The sequence below is a fragment of the Nicotiana attenuata genome, unplaced genomic scaffold, assembly GCF_001879085.1.
Source record: "Nicotiana attenuata strain UT unplaced genomic scaffold, NIATTr2, whole genome shotgun sequence".
NCBI lineage: Eukaryota > Viridiplantae > Streptophyta > Magnoliopsida > Solanales > Solanaceae > Nicotiana > Nicotiana attenuata.
The window spans coordinates 178,747-200,927 of record NW_017670297.1 but is presented as its reverse complement, the minus strand read 5'-3'; the positions used below and the strand labels follow the sequence as shown (position 1 = coordinate 200,927).

General features: G+C 36.3%; 1 protein-coding gene across 1 annotated transcript; it reads left to right on the top strand.

Annotated features, from left to right (window-relative positions):
- Positions 1 to 1,945: 1,945 nt before the first annotated feature.
- Positions 1,946 to 13,256, top strand: LOC109237428 (ABC transporter G family member 36-like). The gene is made up of 22 exons (XM_019403735.1): positions 1,946 to 2,646; positions 4,504 to 4,713; positions 4,986 to 5,070; positions 5,206 to 5,365; positions 5,550 to 5,626; positions 5,783 to 5,836; positions 6,332 to 6,422; positions 7,499 to 7,800; positions 8,178 to 8,776; positions 8,993 to 9,153; positions 9,423 to 9,532; positions 9,661 to 9,814; positions 9,904 to 10,059; positions 10,139 to 10,314; positions 10,462 to 10,794; positions 10,866 to 11,156; positions 11,263 to 11,346; positions 11,452 to 11,585; positions 11,672 to 11,899; positions 12,004 to 12,175; positions 12,320 to 12,574; positions 12,663 to 13,256. Exons 1-22 carry the CDS (start codon positions 2,255 to 2,257, stop codon positions 12,933 to 12,935), a joined length of 4,497 nt encoding a protein of 1,498 aa, XP_019259280.1. The 5' UTR covers positions 1,946 to 2,254; the 3' UTR covers positions 12,936 to 13,256.
- The last annotated feature ends 8,925 nt before the right edge of the window (positions 13,257 to 22,181 follow it).

Genomic DNA, 22,181 nt, shown 5'->3' with positions numbered 1-22,181 from the left:
TAAATTTTTTATGAAAGTTAAAGTATGCTACTGTTCCAAAATTCGAATTACTAGTTTTAAAGCTGCCCGGCTAGCAGACTCAGTCAGTCAATCAATTTAACTATTTTTTATTCTCGAATAAAATTAATTAGAACCAACAATAGGACTTTTCTGAAATCTATCTAATCTATTCAGTTTCAAATTTAATTTGCTCATTTACCAGACACCATCAATTTGTTCTTTCTATTGAATCAGTCAATGTTGCATTACTTGAATTAATTATGATAGCTGGCTTCGTGGGTTGCCCAAATTACTTCCTCCATGTTGGTAGGGTTCGACTGATTCCATTTCCTCCTTCTCTTAATTATCTCTATGTGGTTTTTTAAAAAATCGGATTTGAATTATGTTCATAGTCAATGAATTTTAAACTATGGTAATAGGTAAGTTAATGTTTATCAAGAAATTTAGCTATAATTACCTGACTTATTAAGTCACTTGAGCGTGGTAACACTTTTTACACCTCAATACATATGTGACAGTATAAATATATTTATACAATTAAATTTATTTACACGTAAATCTCTTGATAAACATTACTTGATAATATGGTATAGTAACTAATCTTTCACTAATAATATTAAACAAATTCTTAAATTGTCAATGTATATAGCATAATTCGAAAAATATGAAGAAAATACTCTCTTACCGTGGTTAAATCGTTAAACCTTTTTAAGAACAAGTTCACAATATGTAGGGGTGTGCATTCGAATCGGTTTATCGATAAATCGAATCGATTATTTGTTATCGAAATCGAAAAAATCGAAACCTTATTGAAACGATAACGATAAGCATATGTACAAATCGATAATCGATAAGTAATTATCGATAAGGGTCAAAATCGAATCTTTAAATCGAATGCACACCCCTAACAATATGTCACTTCACATATTTTTAATTTTTCTGTACAGAGGATAATTTTTAATGTTTCGAACAGGAGGAAAGCTACATGCTTATTTGATCTTGTCCTTTCAATTATAAAAGTTTTTATAGAGCAAGTTGTATCCATTTATCTTACGTATACTTGAAATAATTAATACAAGCATGCAGCTAATCTACAAACATGCACGTAAAAAATACTATTTACATAATTTCCAGGAAGCAGTGTAAATTTACGTTGACCAGATGAGTTGTCAACTTGTGTAGCCATCCTCACCAACCCAATCCATTGAAGCATTATTTTGCAAGTGGACTAAGCCTTCATATTTGAATTCAAACCTGTCAAACCCATAAAAAGATATTGGAAATATATTTTTAATATATTTGCCTTAGATAATCTATTACAATTTCAAGACAAGCATAATGAAAATCCATCATAAATGAAATAAGAAACGGTTAAACATAGAGAGATTTGAGATTTACAGCTTCTGAATTTACCACTAATGTCATTTTAGTTATTAAATTTACAATTAACTATTAATATATTATATTTAATAAATTTCCTGATATAAATACAAGATCTAAGTAAAAATTATTTAGTTCGTCCGGAACCGTAACTAATATTATAGCTCCGCCTATAATAAAACAAAGCGCCATAAAAAATGTACTCCCTCTAGTCTATCTATTTGTCGTTTTAGGCGAACATTATACTATCTGTGCTCTAAGGAAATAGCATTAATATTTTTTTTCTAAAACCACCCTTCTACTTAAAAAGGCATATAATCATTAATTTCTTATTTAAGGAAGAGATAAGAATAATTTAACCAAATTTTTTAACAATTAATTAATATTATTAAATAATTTTATCAACGTGTAATCTAATTATAATTTCAAAACCAGCAAGTAGATAATAACAACTAAAATAACACATGGTGAGACAAAATGTGAAAGAAAAATATATACTAAAGTATATATCACACAACTATTGTCACCTATCCCCTTTTGAATTTTGATATATAAATAGGCACGAACTTTTCTTAGATCATAAACTCCGTCTTCACAACCAGAAGAGCGTGAGACCCTTTCAATTAAAACTCGTAAGAAAAAATCAAACACAAATTCACAAAACAAAATTTATTCAGATTTGACCCACCAAACCCCTGAGAAATCCCCTCTCTTCAATTCTCCATTTATGCGAGTCGCATAAAAACATCTTTCTCTGCTCTGTTTTTCTGCATTCTTTGTTCAATTAACAATTTGTCGTGTTAATTTATCCAATTGAGTTTGAAATTGTATTTCTAAAGCGGAGAAAAGGAGAAATTAAGAGATTTTTGTGAAAATGGAGGCAAACGGGGGACCGAGAAGGCTGGGGAGTAGTAGGAGTAGTATGAGCAGAACGATGAGTCGAAGCAGAAGCAGAGCAAATTGGAATGTAGAAGATGTGTTCAATCCAATGCCGAGCAGAAGAAGCACTCGTGGCGAAGAAGATGAAGAAGCTCTTACGTGGGCTGCGTTAGAGAAATTACCGACTTACGATCGGTTGAGAAAAACGGTCCTTAAATCGGTCATGGAAAGTGAGAATAATCAGGGAAACCAAAAAGTTGTTCATAAGGAAGTTGACGTTCGGAATCTGGGAATGAATGAGCGACAAGAGTTCATTGATCGATTTTTCAGGGTTGCTGAGGAAGATAATGAAAAGTTCCTCAGGAAGTTCAGAAATCGAATTGACAAGTAAGTTTCCAGTATTAATTTTTGGGGAAATCACGCTCTCCAAATAATGGCCGAATATATATATATATATATATATATATATATAAAGTTTATACTTTTTGAGCAATCGAATATAAAAAGTTTTTGCCATAGGCTAAAAGTGAAAAAAAAAAAAAAAAACCTTAATTTTTCTCTACTTTACGTGAAATTTTGCTCCCCCTGCAATGGAAATAAGCGAGAAGTTGCTTTGCAGGGTAGATTTGCTCCTACCTGTAAATAAATAAATTTACTTCTATATCCTCCTTTTATCTTGGGGAGTAATCAAGACCGATAATCTCTAGTCATTACAGCATAAGATATTAATATTAAATACTACCTATTTATCTATGTAAGTTCATTAGAATGAAGGAGAAGAAGTTTGGGACTATTAAAAGAGTAAGAAATTCTAACAAGTAAATTTTAGAAAAAAAGTTGATACATATGAAATTCGAACTTGTGACCTAAAATAATTTCCAATTTCCTTATCTTTAGTGGCGAAGCCAGAAGTTTTTTCAAGGGTGTCCAGACTTAAAAGAAGTAACAAAAAATTTCCGATAAAGGGTATTTAATATATATTTTATACTTCTAAAATTAATATTTTACTTATATACATCATATAATTTTTTGCAATATTGACCACCCTTAGCAAAAGGTGGCTTCACCCTTGCTTATCTTAAAGGGATTCTATATATATATATATATATATATATATATATATATATATATATATATGGTAAAGTAATTTAATTTACATAACTTCGTTACAACTATGCTACTAATGAAGCGATCGATTATGATTGTGATCGTAGAGCTGTAGGCAAGAGAGGGATGTTTTAATTTTCATTTTGATGAAAAATATCTTTTTATTTCTATTGTGGGTGGGATGGGTTGGTGAAGTTATCTTTGTTATACAAGTGTCTTCGGTTTAATTATAAGAATGAGTCAAATCTCCAACGACTACAAATCATGTCACACATTTTATGAATCGATTCTTCCGTATGCATTGCATCATAATATTTGCAACTTGCGCTAACCAAATCCTTGCTTTTGTTTTTCTAAGTCATGTGAAGGGAATATGCTTTTGTAACCTAACAAACCCAAAACCAATATTATTGAACCGCTCTATTCACAAATAAACATACATTTTTTATTTTATTTAAAGTCTTACTTATAGTTAAATAGTACTATTGGACTATGACAAGTTTTAAATGAAGCGACCTGAATATCAAGAATTTATATAGTCGAATTAAATTTGCATGTGAGAATTGAGACATATTTGGTTTGTTGTTTGTGGTTGTTTTGCAAACTTAATGCAGATTACACTTGCCTCAAATCATCTTGTTTTTTATGTTAAAACAAAGGAAAAGACGAAAAATTAATTAGAAACGGTGATCAAGTCGTGTAGCTTTAGGAATCAATGAAGGCATGTACGAACCATTTACCAAAAAGTCAATACAGCTAAGTATGCTGATTGCCGAATACGTTGTCTCCATCCTTACGTGTATTCTGACAAACCATCGAGGAAAAAAGTTCTTCGGTCAACTACTTCAACACGTCCTCGCATATAATATTTAAAAAATGCCCTAACTTGTGGGGTATACAACTAAAATTTGTATTTTGACTTGTTCTAGCATGTAATTTGTCTTAATTTTTATGTTATTACATTCATTTTTGGGCGATTAATTATGAATGTTGTTTAGGTGACTGATAGTATGATGAATTATCTTTTATACTGTCTGTGTACAGAAGTTAAACTCGTATTAAAATCTAGTAAACTTCTAAATTAATTTCGATAATTTACTTAAAGTTAATTGCATATATATGATTGTGTGGTTGCAGAGTTGGGATAACACTTCCTACAGTAGAAGTTCGGTACGAGCATTTAACTATAGAGGCAGATTGCTATATCGGCGACAGAGCTCTTCCTACGCTACCTAATGCTGCCAGAAATATTGCTGAATCAGCTTTGAGTTGTGTTGGAATTAATTTGGCAGAGAAAACAAAACTTACCATCCTTAAAGATGCTTCTGGAATAATCAAACCCTCTAGGTAATTAATTCTTATTAATATTTTCGTTAGCCTTCTTACTTGACCTCTTATGCTGCTTTTAATTGTTATAGCCGCATGCTACTAATTATAGACTATTACATAGTAATAAATTCAATTTTCTTGTCATATACTATTATTTAAAATTCCAATGCCAAACAAGCTAGAGTATTTAATTTACTTTATGAAAATGAGAAGCATCCAATTTGTCAAAGGGTACGTATTATCCCATGCTGACTTTTCTTTGTAAAAATGTGTAAACACAATCTCCACAGGATGACTCTTTTATTAGGTCCACCATCTTCTGGGAAAACGACCCTTCTGTTGGCTTTGGCTGGAAAATTAGACCCTACCTTAAAGGTCAGTTTCTTCTAATCATGCTTATAATTAATTAATTATTTGCTGCGTTCCCATTTCATACTATTATTTTATTGTAAATGTAAATTGTGAACATTAAACAAGCATGTTAATTACTATATGAAAATTATGAAACAGGTTAGAGGAGAAATCACTTACAATGGGCACGGATTAAAGGAATTTGTACCACAGAAAACATCGGCATACATTAGTCAAAATGATGTTCACGTTGCTGAAATGACTGTTAAAGAAACTCTTGATTTCTCTGCTAGATGCCAAGGGGTCGGCTCTCGATATGGTATTACTTCTCAATCCCAAGCATGTTGTGTCTGTTATTTGAATTTTAATTACTGTCGCTCCATTTAAGCTCATTTCAGTCAATGTTATACAACATCAAAGTAAAAAAAGTACTACAAGTTCTTTATATTTTGTGAGGGTATATGTATTTGTTTTTACTTATAAAAGTATATGTAAATTCTTAGAACTGCTGACGGAGCTTGCAAGGAGAGAAAGGGATGCTGGAATCTTTCCGGAGGCTGAAATCGATCTTTTCATGAAGGTAACCAAAAGTGACTTTGTAAATATGACACATTTTCATGATCTAAGAAATTAAACTTTTTTTTTTAATATTTACTATAGTATTTTCTTTAATCCCTTACGTGATGTCACAACAATATACTAACATTATGATGTTTCTTTCAATGTTGTAATTTAGGCAACTGCTATGGAGGGAGTTGAAAGCAGCCTAATTACTGATTACACACTCAGGGTGAGACTAAGACCCTACCATTTCTTTCTAAATTTCTTTATTTTTTGACTTTATGTTTCATTAAGCAATAAAAAAAAGAGGGAATTTGGCATCTACTTACAACTTGTAATCGACTTTTGAAAATATTAGGTTTTGATGTGTCTGAACTAACCACTTTCTTGTTTCCTCCCACCCTTTCTTGAAATTTCGTTGTTTTCTGTTTTCGGGTCAAAAGTCTCCACTCACCAACTCTCTAATGTTCAGATGTTTAAGTCTACTGAGCACAGCCCTTTGACGTCTTTGAGATTTGACTTCTATTTAGAAAAGGAATTTTTTTTATTATTGGTTATAACTTATTATTTCTGCACAAGAAAAAAAATAGCTTGAATTTTTTTTTTTTTTTGTGTGGAAAAAAGCGGTATTAGGTAAACAAACAAAACGTTGGTTGTTGAAATAAATATACCAATATTGCAGTTGGAATTGTGGTGAACTAAAAAAAAGTTAAAAAATGTGCAGATTTTGGGACTTGATGTGTGTCGGGACACCATTGTTGGGGATGAAATGATACGAGGCATTTCTGGTGGCCAGAAGAAGCGTGTCACTACAGGTTAAATTCTAAATTCCCTTTCCCTTACCATTTCCACAATAGTTTGTAAAAAGAGTGTAAATAATATCCACTAACAGTCTATAATATTTTTATATTATCAAGATAAATTACCTTCAACAGCGAGTACCAGACTATAACAAATACGATCTAATAACTTGGAAATAAAAATTAATAAATTATTATAACAGATTAAATTATGCTGTATTAATAATATATATATAATTTGTTTAAATACAGGTCCTCCCATGATTATATCTAGAAATATTTTGCCATACCAAACCACACCTCACAGTCTCCCACATAAGTCTGCGCGACTTTAACGCACTTTATTGTTGGATGACCACCAAATTAGCTGCTTCACCTGACTTAATTAATTTGACTATATTCTGAATTATCGACTGTCTTAATTAAGACTTTGTCTCATTCAAAAGCATAAGTTTTACTTTCCTACGCGACACCTCAAAATGAGAATAAAACGTGCTTATAGGAAAATTGGAAAATGTTAAAGTGGAGCTTTAATTTGGTCCATTATAATTTACTTGTAGTGGACCTGCTAACATATTTACTGCTTAGCTTTAACTTTTAAAGAAACGTATAATAATAGAAACTAGTATTAAAAACTTAGTTTTTTCCCTAAACTACCGATATAACTAAGAAAAAGAAATTAAAAGAACCTTAACATGATATTACAAAAAAGGAAACTCGTAGCAATTTGGTACAACTAGAAAGTATTTGTTAGTATCAAAAGTTTTAATAACTGCTTCTTAAATAAATTAAACTTTATTTTATTACAGATAAAAAAAGAATGGTAGACATCTAATGAAAAATGACAGAAATTATATTCTTTTTAATATCATATGAGAAGTTTTATGGTGTGCCTCACACAACTGCTATTATTTGTGTGAGACCTCTTTTTATCTCACAAATTTGTGGACTCATATCTTATATTTTTTGGCTCCACAAAATTGCGAGACAAAAAAGAGGCCTCACCCCTAGTGCCAGTTGTGTGAGGCACAAAATAAATTTTTTCGTTCATCGGCTATAGTAATGGGCTAATAATGTTAGGCTTGGTGCAGGTGAGATGATCGTTGGGCCAACAAAAACACTATTCATGGACGAGATATCTACTGGACTGGACAGCTCCACCACATTTCAGATAGTGAAATGCTTACAGCAGATTGTACATCTCACTGAGGCCACTGTTTTGATGTCTCTCCTCCAGCCTGCTCCTGAGACATTTGATCTCTTTGACGATATCATTCTCTTATCTGAAGGCCAGATTGTTTACCAGGGCCCACGTGAACATGTCCTCGAGTTCTTTGAAACTTGTGGTTTTAAATGTCCGGAAAGAAAGGGTACTGCTGACTTCTTGCAAGAGGTAATCATTAAATGAACCTTAAAAAGCTAACTGGCATGCATTTTAAATAACCTATTTTCAGGTCACCTAAAAGATAATGTAGGTAGCTAACCACTCATAATCTATGTTGCTCGGATCCTTTGAAAATACTACCATTAGATATGTGTCAGATCCTCCAAAAGTCATGACATGGATGCGGCTGCAAGCAACAAGCTCATAATAAGTGGATTAGTAACCTGAAAATAAAGCAGACAACCTGCTATCACAAGTTGCATTACGCTGATTGTGTAAATACTTTTTACACTGTAATGCATATGAGTTAAATCCCATTTGTAATGCATATGAGTTAAATCCCATTTGTAATTCCAGCATAATCTAACATGTAACGTGTTGAATAGGTTACCTCAAGAAAGGACCAAGAGCAGTACTGGGCAAATAGACAGAGACCATACCAGTACATTTCAGTAACTGAATTTGCAAAGAGATTCAAGCGCTTCCACGTCGGCTTACGTATAGAAAATGAGCTCTCTGTTCCCTATGACAAAACAAGAAGTCACCCAGCAGCTCTAATATTCAAGAAGTACACTGTCCCTACACTAGAGCTTCTAAAGACAAACTTTGACAAGGAATGGCTTTTGATCAAGAGAAACTCTTTTGTTTACGTTTTCAAGACCGTGCAAATCATCATCGTTGCACTCATCGGATCAACTGTGTTCTTGAGGACCAAAATGCACACTAATACTGTTGATGATGGCGCTACCTATGTTGGTGCACTCCTATTTGGAATGGTCATCAATATGTTTAACGGTTTCTCTGAACTCTCAATGATCATACAGAGGCTTCCCGTTTTTTACAAGCATAGGGACCTTCTCTTCCATCCAACTTGGGCTTTCACTTTACCAACTGTGCTCCTAAAGGTACCAATTTCTGTGTTCGAGACTATTGTGTGGATGGTCATGACATACTATACCATTGGTTATGCCCCCGAAGCTAGCAGGTAACTCAACAATCATTTCACTCATTTTCTCATTGTATATATGAATCTCTAAATAGATGTCAAATACAGCTGATAAAGTTATTGCATCAATAATATAAAGGATTAGCCAAAGCATGCAGCACTCTAAAATAATATGTCGCTGGTGGTTTTATTGAGATATGTGCATACCTTGGCTGAGTATACAAATTAACATTATTGGTATTCTCTCTTGCTCAGGTTCTTCAAGCAATCACTGCTGACTTTTCTGATCCAACAAATGGCTGCTGGATTATTTAGGCTCACTGCAGGAGTTTGTAGGACTATGATTATTGCAAATACTGGTGGAGCACTCATGCTCCTTCTTGTGTTCCTATTGGGTGGTTTCATCCTGCCTAGAGGTTAGTTCAAGATCATTAACATGTAGAAGATAATACCATTCAACATAATATAGCAATAACAATGCGCTGATTCTTGAAGGCAATAAATTTTACAAATTAAAAATAAAAGATAAAATGAAAGGAGGTAATAGAATATGTACATCGGATAGGCTGACACCATTAGTCTCAGTAATAACATTCAGGAACTCCAATCTTATCTTGGTGTCCTCTTTCTGGGGGATTATTCACAAGTTTCAATCACTGAGAAAGTTCTGCTTTACTTGTAACAGGCTCAATTCCAGACTGGTGGCGATGGGGCTATTGGGTTTCACCTCTTTCCTATGGGTTCAATGCCTTCACTGTAAACGAAATGTTTGCTCCAAGGTGGATGAACAAATTTGTAAGTTCACTTCTACGTTCTCCTTGGCTTTACCTCTTTTGACCATATTATCAAGTGAAACATGATGCAACTCCAGATAGGAACAATGTGATTTTTCGAAGTTCATAACCATATGTAATCCATCACAGGCTCCAGATGGCACTACTAGATTGGGTCTGCAAGTGATGAAAAATTTTGACGTCTTTACTGAAAGACGATGGTTCTGGATTGGTGCTGCTGCTCTTCTAGGGTTCACAATTCTCTTCAACGTTCTTTTCACCTTAGTCCTTATGTATCTCAGCCGTAAGTACTCACTCCTCCTTAAAATATACAATAGGATTTGCTATTTAGTGCATTACCTAAACCTTTTATATATTTTGTCAAACTATCAGCTTTAAACAAGCCACAAGCTACACTATCCAAAGAGCAGGCCAGCGATATGGAAGCTGATCAAGAAGAAAGCACGGGAAGCCCTAGACTTAAAATCAGCCAGTCGAAGAGAGATGATCTCCCTCGATCCTTATCTGCAGCAGATGGAAATAAGACAAGTATGATCTTTAGCCCATCAATCACAGAATCTGTTTGGGGAATATAAGTAATGCTTACAATAATATAATTCTCTTGCAGGAGAAATGGAAATCCGACGAATGAGCAGTCGTACCAGTTCTAGTGGCCTCTACAGAAATGAGGATGCAAATCTTGAGGCTGCAAATGGTGTTGCAGCAAAGAAAGGAATGATACTGCCATTTACCCCTCTGGCAATGTCCTTCGAGGATGTGAGCTATTTTGTTGACATGCCACCTGTAAGAGCCATATCCTTTCACTCATTTCTCAATAATTAGTGCGCAATTAATTCTTGAATTGTAATCAGCTCAACCGTGCAGCTCCTCAATCTGCTTATCGGGGCGTGTTCTATGACTGAATTAGAATCTACTTAATGATTTTGTCAGGAGATGAAGGACCAAGGAGTGACAGAGGACAAACTTCAATTGCTTCGCGAAGTAACTGGTGCATTTAGGCCAGGAGTATTGACAGCATTGATGGGAGTCAGTGGAGCAGGGAAGACTACACTCATGGATGTTCTAGCAGGACGTAAGACTGGAGGCTACATCGAAGGTGACGTAAGAATATCTGGATTTCCAAAAAATCAAGAAACATTTGCCAGAGTTTCAGGATATTGTGAACAAACTGATATACACTCACCTCAAGTAACTATCCATGAGTCTTTGATATTTTCGGCTTTCCTCCGGCTCCCTAAAGAAGTCAGCAAAGAAGATAAGATGGTATGGAGCGACACCTCATTATGTTATAATAGTTTTATAGTGAATAAATACTGAAAGTTTTTCTTTTTCAGATTTTTGTGGATGAAGTAATGGATCTGGTTGAGCTAGACAATCTCAAGGATGCAATTGTAGGACTTCCAGGAGTTACTGGTTTGTCAACGGAACAAAGAAAAAGATTGACCATTGCAGTAGAGCTTGTCGCGAATCCTTCAATTATATTCATGGATGAACCAACTTCTGGTCTTGATGCAAGAGCAGCAGCTATTGTTATGAGAACTGTAAGAAACACAGTAGACACCGGGAGAACTGTTGTCTGCACAATACATCAACCAAGTATTGATATATTTGAAGCATTTGATGAGGTAAAACACGATATCTTCTCAACTGTCACACCACCCAGTCTGAAAAAAATGCCTCTTAGCTCCTTAATCCCCCTTTCTCTAATATGTGCTTTCTTCTTCACATCAGCTGCTTCTTATGAAAAGAGGAGGACAAGTAATCTACGCAGGTCCATTGGGTCGACATTCTCAGAAAATTATTGAATATTTCGAGGTACTTAATGATGGCTGAATTATACATTCAAATTACTAAATAACCACCTCAGTTTTTGCTTATGAGTTTCAACGCAAAGTTTACTTATTGAATCATTTAAAGCAGGCAATTCCGGGAGTTCAAAAAATTAAAGAGAAATACAATCCAGCAACCTGGATGCTAGAAGCGAGTTCAATTGGCACAGAAGCTCGACTTGGAATGGATTTTGCTGAATACTACAGATCATCAGCTTTACATCAGTAAGTCAAAATAAGTGAACTGCAAAAGTCTTTGGCTCATTCAGAACCAAAAAAAAGAAAGTAATGATGTATGTGGCTTCATGCAGACGAAATAAGGCTCTTGTCAAAGAGTTGAGTGCACCTCCTCCTGGAGCCAAAGACCTCTATTTTACCACACAATTTTCCCAGCCAACATGGGGTCAGTTTAAATCCTGCTTATGGAAGCAATGGTGGACTTACTGGAGAAGTCCAGACTATAACCTTGTCAGATTCTTCTTTAGTCTGGCTGCAGCACTATTGATTGGGACAATTTTCTGGAATGTTGGCAGTAAAAGGTCTATCTCTAAATTAAAGTTAACCCAGAGGCTTTACATGATTGCTTAAACCAGACAATCTAAAAGGCAATCTAACTCCATCTTCTGTTTTTTCTGTGCTACAGAAAAAGTAGTGGTGATCTAATGACAGTCATCGGGGCAATGTATGCAGCTGTGCTGTTTGTTGGAATCAATAATTGTTCGACCGTACAGCCAATTGTAGCCGTCGAAAGAACCGTCTTTTATAGAGAAAGGGCTGCTGGGATGTATTCAGCTTTACCATATGCTATGGCACAGGTAACCATCATCCAACTAAATGGTAACTCTAGCACCAGGGAAGAAAAAGACAAAACTAACACATACTAAGCATGCATATCATATATTTAGGATATATTTTCTTACTCAGTCTCAGTAATTGCTATAATTACATTTGGCTTGTAGGTATTTGCAGAAATACCATATATACTCGTCCAAACTACATACTATACTCTTATAGTGTATGGTATGGTGGGCTTTGAGTGGACGGCAGCTAAATACTTCTGGTTCTATTTTGTAACCTTCTTCTCCTTCCTATACTGGACATACTATGGAATGATGACCGTTTCCATCACACCCAACCACCAAGTAGCCGCGATCTTTGCTGCAGCTTTCTATGCACTTTTCAATCTTTTCTCCGGTTTCTTCATCCCCAGACCAGTAAGTCAAATCTTCTTTACAGGCATTGAAACATATAAATAATTGTGAACATGACTGGGATACTAATATTTCTCATTTAAAATCTCAGAGAATTCCCAAGTGGTGGATATGGTATTACTGGATCTGTCCAGTGGCATGGACTGTTTATGGTAGCATTGTGTCACAGTATGGTGATGTGGAGGATACTATCCAAGTCCCAGGAGTGTTTCCAGACCCAAGGATTAAGGACTACATTAAAGATCATTTCGGATACAATCCGGACTTCATGGCGCCAGTTGCCGTGGTTTTGGTTGGTTTTGCAGCCTTTTTCGCCTTTATGTACGCTTACGCTATTAAGACATTGAACTTCCAAACTAGATAGGTAGATATGCATAGGTAAAAAGGCTTGTAAATATTGCCTGAAGCCACCTATTCTTTCAGAATATTTCGTGGGAATTGCTATGTATTATTCATAAGAGTATAACAATCTATAGAGACATCAAAAAGGTTATACACCAGTAGGATATTTAGTATGCAATGTATTAGGAATTTTGGAGAACTGAGGATTGCTCATTGTTATGAAACTCAAGCGTAGTCTCCTCAGCGTAGCACAAAAATGTAACTTATAATCGGCTTGCGAGGGCAAAATTTAATTGTAAATTACCAATGCTTATATACAATAAGATTTCTACTTTTCCTACTTCATGGAGTGTAATAAATATTGTTCACAGGAAGAATAGACATCCATAAAGTTTGCAATTCAATTTAAGATTACTAAGATACACCCACAGTTGCCACCTTATGAACCTGTCCATAGAGTACAGGATTCAGGAGCTGTTTAAAAAACTCGCCGGCTATTATTGAAATTCCATATAGGCATTAATACATACAGTTAAATGTACAAACTAGCTACTCATTAATTGTGTATGCAGCGCAGAGTATCTAATGGACATTGCTGAAGTAATATTGGTTTCATCTTCATCAATTGGTTCGTCTTCATCAGTCTTGTCAAGTAGCGGCCATTATCGCACCAACATTAATGTCTTTTTCATCTATGTACTCGTCAAAAATATTGCCGCCGGATCCTCTAAAAGTAGTATATTTTTGAAAGATCTAATACGGGTATGATATAATTTTTTAGAAGTCCGAGCAATACAGGGTAGCTAGTACCCGGGGGCGGTTCAGCAGTATTGGTGGCCTAAAACCAAATATTAAGAGGAGGCTTTATGTATGTTTTTTCTTCTTTTGTAAAGATGGTGTATAGACCATTTTGTACCTATCTTAACTAGGCATTGAGATACTGTTGTATTGTGGTGAAAAAGCCTTACATGTGGAATATTGGAATGCTGACATGGCATGGCACGAGGAACAATAATATGGCGACAAGTGGATTTCTTAATTGACAGGGAAGAGAAGGCACGGGAAGAAATACCCCCGAGACGGTACGGAAAAGAGAACCGGACCTAACAGTTGGCGAAGAATAAATGAGGACGGAATGAATAAAGAATAAAAAGAGGTAAAGGTACATGAACCGGAAGTAAATAAGGAAGGGGAATCGAAACAGATATGAGGCATTTATAGCAATAAATACGCCAGTTATAGATATCTGAGATAATAGGCAATCAATATCATTAATGCCCATAATCAACCCAAATTATATGAGAAAAATCGTTACTATTGTATGTTTCTATATAAGGGCACAAAATTCTATTTGTAGGGACAGATCGGAGACAATATTGTAATACACTCTTTACTTTTCTGCTTTCTCGAAATTCTCTACCCTCATTTTGCAATTTGTCTATCAATGATTTCCTAAGTTATTTTTATTAATTTCCTTTGATATCATTGTGAAAGTGAAGTAAAACTTGGTGTTCAGTAACCCGTTTTCTTGTAAAATTAGATTTTGACCCGAAGACTTGTTTTTGGTTAAACAAATTGGTTCCATTACCGGGACTCTGACAATCTTTTCACTTTCCAAATTCACTTTTCTAACAAACAATCATGCCAACTGCCAACGACAATAACCAACTAAACTAACAGGAGGGAGGAACTACACCAATCCCTTCACCACAAGAATCTCCTCGACAGTCCCGAGAGGGAACACCTCAAAGATTAACATCACATACGAATGATCAACAAGGGGACGAGCAGACTGCCGAACATGACGCATTAAAATATTTAATAGCAGAACATGTCAACAACGCCCTCCAAGCTTTTGTTAGTGGATTGCCAACTACGCCACCAACTCCTCCTCCAAATAATACCGCGACTATAGAAAATCCACGCTCGGGGCTTGCTAATTCAGAAAGCGGAGGAACTCCCAGTGAATCTCGAGATGGAAGGTCAGGTACACCCAATAATTCTTATTTACAAAGTTTGGTACTAACTTTGCAGAAATAGATGAAAGAGCAGAATGATCGCATAGAACAAATACCTGGCGTACCACCCGTGATTAAAGGAGTAGATATTGATAAATATTTACAAAAGCCCTGGAAGTCAAGTGAAGCACCTTTGTCGATTCCTAAGAAGTTTAAAATGCCTGATATTCCAAAATATGATGGAACAACCGGCCCACGAGGTCACGTAACAACATTTACAATTGGCGTGAAAGGCAACGATTTAATCAAGCAAGAAATTGAATCAGTGTTGGTCAAAAAATTTGGTGAAACACTCACGAAAGGAGCACTAACATGGTATTCTCTCTTACCTGAAAACTCTATTGATTATTTTGCTGAGCTTGCAGATTCATTTATAAAAGCACATTCGGGAGCTCAAAAAGTTGAGAAGAGGATGGAAGACATCTTTAAAATAAAACAATGGGATACTAAGCTACTCAGGGAATTTGTGGATAGATTTCAACGTGAAAGGATGATGCTACCACGAGTACCTAATAATTGGGCAGCTATGGCGTTTGCAAGTAACTTAAATGAAAAAAGCTCAGAAGCCATGAGGAGACTTAAGGAAAGCTTACGAGAATTCCCTTCCACAACATGGAATGATGTGTACAGTAGGTACAGCACAAAGTTGCTGATAGAAGAAGACACGATCACTCAGGTAAGAGGTCATGAAAGAACAAGTTCGAGACGATCAGAATCTGAAAAAAGGTCCGGTAAAAATAAGTACGAACCTTACATCGGACCTACAGGAAGGGATTCACGGTCTAAGCAAGAAAACATATGGTATGATTCTAGATCAAGATATAGAGATGCGGGTTCATCATCCAAGTTCGGAAAAGGGCGAGATGCGCGAGACAGTAATGCTAATACAAATGCAAGGATTGGTGTTGGCCCAAGTAAGAGTGAAGTTTTGAAGATTGACAAAAGAACTCAGTCATGGACCAGGTCCATCTTGTGAGGCACAGTAGTGATCAACCCAAACATGTGAGATGCACGTGAAGGAGATAAGCCTAACTTATCAAAAGTGATATCTCTTGATCATGATCGACAAGGTTGCATATTGGATAAGGAGAAAGACTCCTTATACAAAGAGAACATGGTTTAAGAAAAGGATAAGAGTTAGAGTATGAGATCAACTAGAACTCTTTCACGATGGAAGAGTAGCATCTGTATCCTAGTCAATCTCTTATGACTAACTCCTTAAATATCAGTGTTGTTCTCTTTTAAAGGTAAGGCACATAAGCAGAAGTTAAACGTGAATTGAGTGAAAAATAGCAAGGCAATTTTGCAAGCAATTTATGTGTGATTCAAGCGTGCAATCCTGAAGCTACTTGAACCAGATAGAAGAACCAGTTCCAAGTGTTTATCTTTTATTCTAGTTCAATTGTAGTAGGTGATTTTACATTGTACCTTTCAGCTTTTATAGAAGCAATTGTATTAGGTGCTTAGAGTGTTCAAGTTAGAGTTAACTTGAAGTTGTCGCTGCAGTTGAGGCTGTGTGGCACAACGGGATTAGAGTTAATCCTAGGTTTACAAAAGAGTTTTTGTAAATGCAGTTTTTGGCTCAGTGATTTTAGTGAAAGTTTGGGAAAATCCTACTGAGTAGTTGGTCGTGTTATTTTCACCTTTTGAGCCAGGTGGTTTCCACGTAAAAATCTCTGTGTTCTTTATTTTCTTTACTTATTATTCTGCAAACAGTAGTAGTTGGAACACATAGAAGAACCAGGTCCTTCTATAATCAAGTTAAGCAAAAATTGGGTACCACAAAAATCACCCCCCCCCCTCTTGTGTGGTATTGAAGTATAAAACATCAATTGGTATCAGAGCAGGTTATCCTTGAAGAGGTTAACACCTTAGGAACAGATCAAGATGAGTGCACCACCTGAAAACTGGGAAGGACAATCCACTGCTAGGCCCCCACTCTTTAATGGTCAGTACTATTCTTGGTGGAAGAACAGGATGAGAGACCACATCATAGGAGAATACTATGAACTCTGGGACATAGTCACTGATGGTCCCCTGGCTACTACAAAGAAGAATGCTGAGGGAGTGGACGTGCCAAAGACAAGAGCTGACTGCACTGCGGAAGATTTGAAGAAATGGGAAAAGAATTCCAAGGCCAAGAAATGGCTTGTGTGTGGACTAGGTCCAGACGAGTACAACAGGATTCAAAGTTGTACCACTGCTAAGGAGATATGGGACACTCTACAAGTGGCCCATGAAGGAACTCCTCAAGTAAAGAGATCAAGAGGAACACTGTTATATTCTCAATATGAGAATTTCACCATGAAGGAAGGAGAAACTATCCAGGAGATGTACACAAGGTTCACAATACTAACAAATGAACTTAAATCTCTTGGAAGAATTATCCTTGAAGAAGACAAGGTTGAGAAAATCCTAACAAGGGTATTACCAGTAACTTGGGAAAGCAAAATCACTGCTATTCAGGAATCAAAGATCATTGCTACTCTTAAGTTGGATGAGCTGATTGGAGATCTCACTCCTTATGAACTGAGAAGGCAAACCATGAAAATGGATGCACCCAAGAAGGAAAGGAGCCTGGCTCTCACAATAGCTGAAGGTGCAGATCTAGAGGATGATGAAATGACCATGATCACAAGGGATTTCAAGAAGTACTTGATGAGAGGATAGGGTTCTTCAAGAGGTACAACCTTCAACAAACCAAGGGCTCCTGAGAAACAGACCAACGAGGGCTGCTACAAATGTGGCAAGACTGACCACATGATCAAGAATTGTCCTCAGTGGGAAATCGAATGGAAGAAGGAAAGGGCTGAACGAAGGAACATGAAGAAGGAACGGGTTCAACCCATAAGGAACAAAGGATCAACAAAGGCTATGGTTGCTGCTTGGGGAGAAACCTCATATGAGGATTCAGAAGATGAAGGTGGAGATGAACAAGCACTTATGGCCATTGGAGAATCAGATAATGAACAAGAGGTAAGTGTGACTCATCTCAAAGACAAGATTAAATTTTTGTCTAAAGAAAAGTTATCTGAATTATTGCTAGACTTAATTGATGAGTCTGAGGTAATAAACAATGAGAAGGAACAGCTGTCTAGGGAGTGTGTGATCTTAAAAGCCAAGTGCAAAAATCTAGAATCTAGGGCTAGTGACAGCGATAGTAAAAATACTGAGTTGAAGAACCAGGTTCTTGAACTTGACACTAGTATCTTAGAACTTAGATCTGAAAATTTAAAACTGAAATTAGGAACAGGTAAGAAGAAGGCTGATCACACACATATTACCTTAGAAGAAAATCTAGGAAAAATGAAGGATGAGTTGTACAAGAAACAAGAACAAATAAGAGTCTTAAAAGAAGACCTAGGGAAGGTAAAGCATGAACTAGACAGAACTTGCAAATGGAATAAGTCTTCTGATACACTATCTTGGCTATAAGAGCACCACAGTAGCAACAAGAGAGGACTTGGCTATGGGACCCCAGCACCTAAGTAGGATCCCAAAAGCAAGTACATCACACTTCTTGAAAAGAAAATCTGCACGCACTGTGGCAAGACTGGTCATTACAAAAGTGAATGTAATGCAAAGGAAAAGGCCAGTCAAAAGAACAAAACCTTTGTTCAAGAGAAAAACAGGCTGCCAGGATGGGCCAAAAGGAATCTAATTCACCCATTTCCCTATAGAAAGGGACCCAAACTAGTTTGGGTTCCTAAGACTAACCCCTGATTTTATTTTGTAGGTCCAAGTGAAGGGAAGTAGCCAAATATGGTACATGGATAGTGGCTGCTCAAAACATATGACTGGAAGTAAGAACCAGTTCCTTTCACTTGAAGACTTAAAAGGAGGTAATGTCTCCTTTGGAAATGGGAAGAAAGGTGAGATTATTGGGGTTGGAAAGGTAGGTAAGACAGACTCACATTCCATTGAGAATGTCTACTTGATAGATGGCTTGAAATATAGCCTAATCAGTGTATCACAACTGTGTGACAGAGGTAACTTGGTAGCATTCACCTCTACAAAATGTTTTGTGATTAATCTTACCACTGACAAGATTGTTTTGCAGGAAAAAAGAGTTAACAATATTTACATTGTAGATTTGTCCACTCTATCAGAAAATGAACTCACTTGCTTGAGTGTGTTGGACAGTGACTCCCCTCCTGTGGCATAAAAGACTTGGTCTTGCAAGTCTAAATCAACTCAACAAATTAGTCTCCAAGGACCTGGTGATAGGATTACCTAACATCAAGTTCAAGGAAGACAAATTTTGTGAGGCTTGTGCAAGGGGGAAGCAGGTAAGATCCTCTTTTAAAAGCAAGAAGATGGTAAGCACGACCAGGACGATGGAACTGGTCTATATGGATCTTTTTGGTCCAATGAGAACATTGAGCAGAGGTGGTAAGAAATATGTGATGGTAATTGTTGATGATTACTCTAGGTTTACTTGGGTATTGTTCTTAACATCTAAGGATGAAGCATTTGACATGTTCACTGCCTTTGTTAGAAAAACTCAAAAACAACTAGGAAATCAACTTGCATCAATTAGGTCTGATCATGGAACTGAATTTGAAAATGCTAAGTTTGCTGAATTTTGTGATGAGCATGGTATAGATCATAATTTCTCTGCACCTAGGACTCCTCAACAAAATGGAGTAGTAGAAAGAAAGAATATAACTCTTGAAGATATGGCTAGGACTAAGCTTCTTTCTAGTAAACTGCCTCATAGCTTCTGGGCAGAGGCTGTAAATACTGCATGTTACATAATAAATAGGTGCATGACCAGACCTCTTGTAGAGAAGACTCCCTATGAGTTACTTAAAGGGAGAAAACCAAATATATCCCATCTTATGGCATTTGGATGCAAGTGCTTTGTTCACAATAATGGAAAGGACTCCCTAGGTAAGTTTGATCCCAGAAGTGATGAGGGAGTATTCTTGGGATATTCTTCACATAGCAAAGCTTATAAAGTGTACAACAAAAGAACTTTGTGTGTAGAAGAAAGTGTACATGTTGTTTTTGATGAAACTAACATTCTTTCTGAGAGACAGGAACATGAAGATGAAGTTATTGGGCTGGTAAGAGACTTGAGTGAAGTCACAGCTCAAGATGAAGATGCACCAAAAGAAGGAACAGGTGATGGAACAGGTTCTTCCATCCGGGGCAACCTGACAGGGGGAACTGAACAAAGAAGAAATGAATCTAACTCCCAAATGGAACCTGTTCATGAGCTTGTTCCTCAGCAACAAAACATGGGAGAAACTCCAAACCGAAATCAGTTGGTCGTGAAACCTTACAAGTATCAAAGTTCTCATCCCATTGAGAACATCCTTACTGATCCAACTTCTGGAGTTAAAACCAGATCTCAATTAAAGAATCTGTGTGCTTTTGATGCATTCTTATCTCTTATTGAACCTAAAAATGTTGCTGAAGCTTTGCAGGATGCAGACTGGGTGAATGCAATGCAAGATGAACTCATTTAGTTTGAAAGAAGTCAAGTGTGGCATCTGGTCACAAGACCCAAGGACAGGTCAGTGATTGGCACTAAATGGGTCTTCAGAAACAAACTTGATGAAGATGGAACAGTTACAATGTCTACCTAAAGGAAGAAGTCTTTGTCAAACAACCTCCAAGGTTTGAAAGTAAGGAATGTCCAGATCATGTATACAAATTGGACAAGGCCTTATATGGACTCAAGCGGGCTCCTAGAGCATGGTATGAACGTCTAACCAAATTCCTGCTTGAACATGGCTACAAAAGAGGTAAGATTGACAGCACTCTATTCTTGAGGGAAAAAGGTAAGGATCTACTAGTAGTACAAATATATGTTGATGACATAATCTTTGGGGCAACCACTCAAAAACTGAGTAAGGATTTTGCAAAATTAATGGAGAGTGAATTTGAAATAAGTATGATGGGTGAGCTTAATTTTTTCTTAGGCTTATAGATCAAACAAAACCCAAATGAAACCATGATCCATCAGCAGAAATATGCAAAAGAGTTGATTAAGAAGTTTAAAATGAATTAATAAAAAGAAATAGACACACCCATTGCAACAGCAACTAAATTAGACATAGATGAACCTGGTTCATCTGTTGATCAAAAGTTGTATAGGGGAATGATTGGCTCACTTTTGCATCTTACTGCTAGCAGACCTGACATAGTGTTCAGTGTAGGGCTTTGTGCTCGTTTTCAGGCCAATCCTAAGGAATCCCACTTAACTGCTGTCAAGAGGATACTGAGATATTTGAAAGGCACTACTGATCTTTGTCTTTGGTATCCTAAAGGTAGTAACTTTAATCTAGTAGGATATGTTGATGCTGACTATGTAGGTTTCCTTGTGGATAGGAAAAGCACCTCAGGTATGGCTCATTTTCTTGGCTCATGTCTGGTATCATGGGCCACTAAAAAGCAGAATTCAGTGGCCTTATCCACTGCTGAGGCTGAGTATGTTGCTGCTGCCTCTTGTTGTGCCCAACTGCTGTGGATCAAGCAGCAACTAATGGATTTTGGCATTGAAATTGGTTCCATCCCCATTTTTTGTGATAACAATAGTGCTATAAGTATGACAAAGAACCCAGTTCATCATAAGAGGACTAAGCACATAGATGTTAGACATCATTTCTTAAGGGACAACTATGAGAAAGGATTGATTACTATAGAATTCTGTGCTACTGATAAACAAATTGCTGACATCTTTACTAAAGCACTGAGTAGAGAAAGCTTTGAGAGGAACAGGTTAGAATTAGGGATGATTAAGATCACCTAATGGGACCAATTCAGAATGCACAATGGAAAAAAAAGGAAAAATTGAAAAAAAAAATTAGCTAGTAAATCTGGAACTTGTGTAAATATCCTAGTTAATTTTTACTCAGTCTCATACTTTCAATAGTATACTCTTGTGACTAGTGTTGATATGACTCACTAATCTCTAACACAATTTTCTCTATTTTGGTAAATTGATGCATGATCAAGAGAATTCTAAATGAAGAACCTGGTTCTCAGTATTAGTTCATTTGAACGACAAGGTATGTTTTCTATACTCTGCACAATTAGAAAATTAAATATTTAAATCATGAGCAGAGTCCTACCAATGTTCAACACCCTAGAAAATTCTATCCGTTTGTTTTTGAACTAGTTCCGACCTTATTAGAATTCTCACTACAAAAATTGCCTAAAATCTAGGGAAGCCTAACCGTTCGTTCAACCTGCAATTTCAGGTTGATTAGACCTCTAATTAATTGCTAAAGCTACCGTTA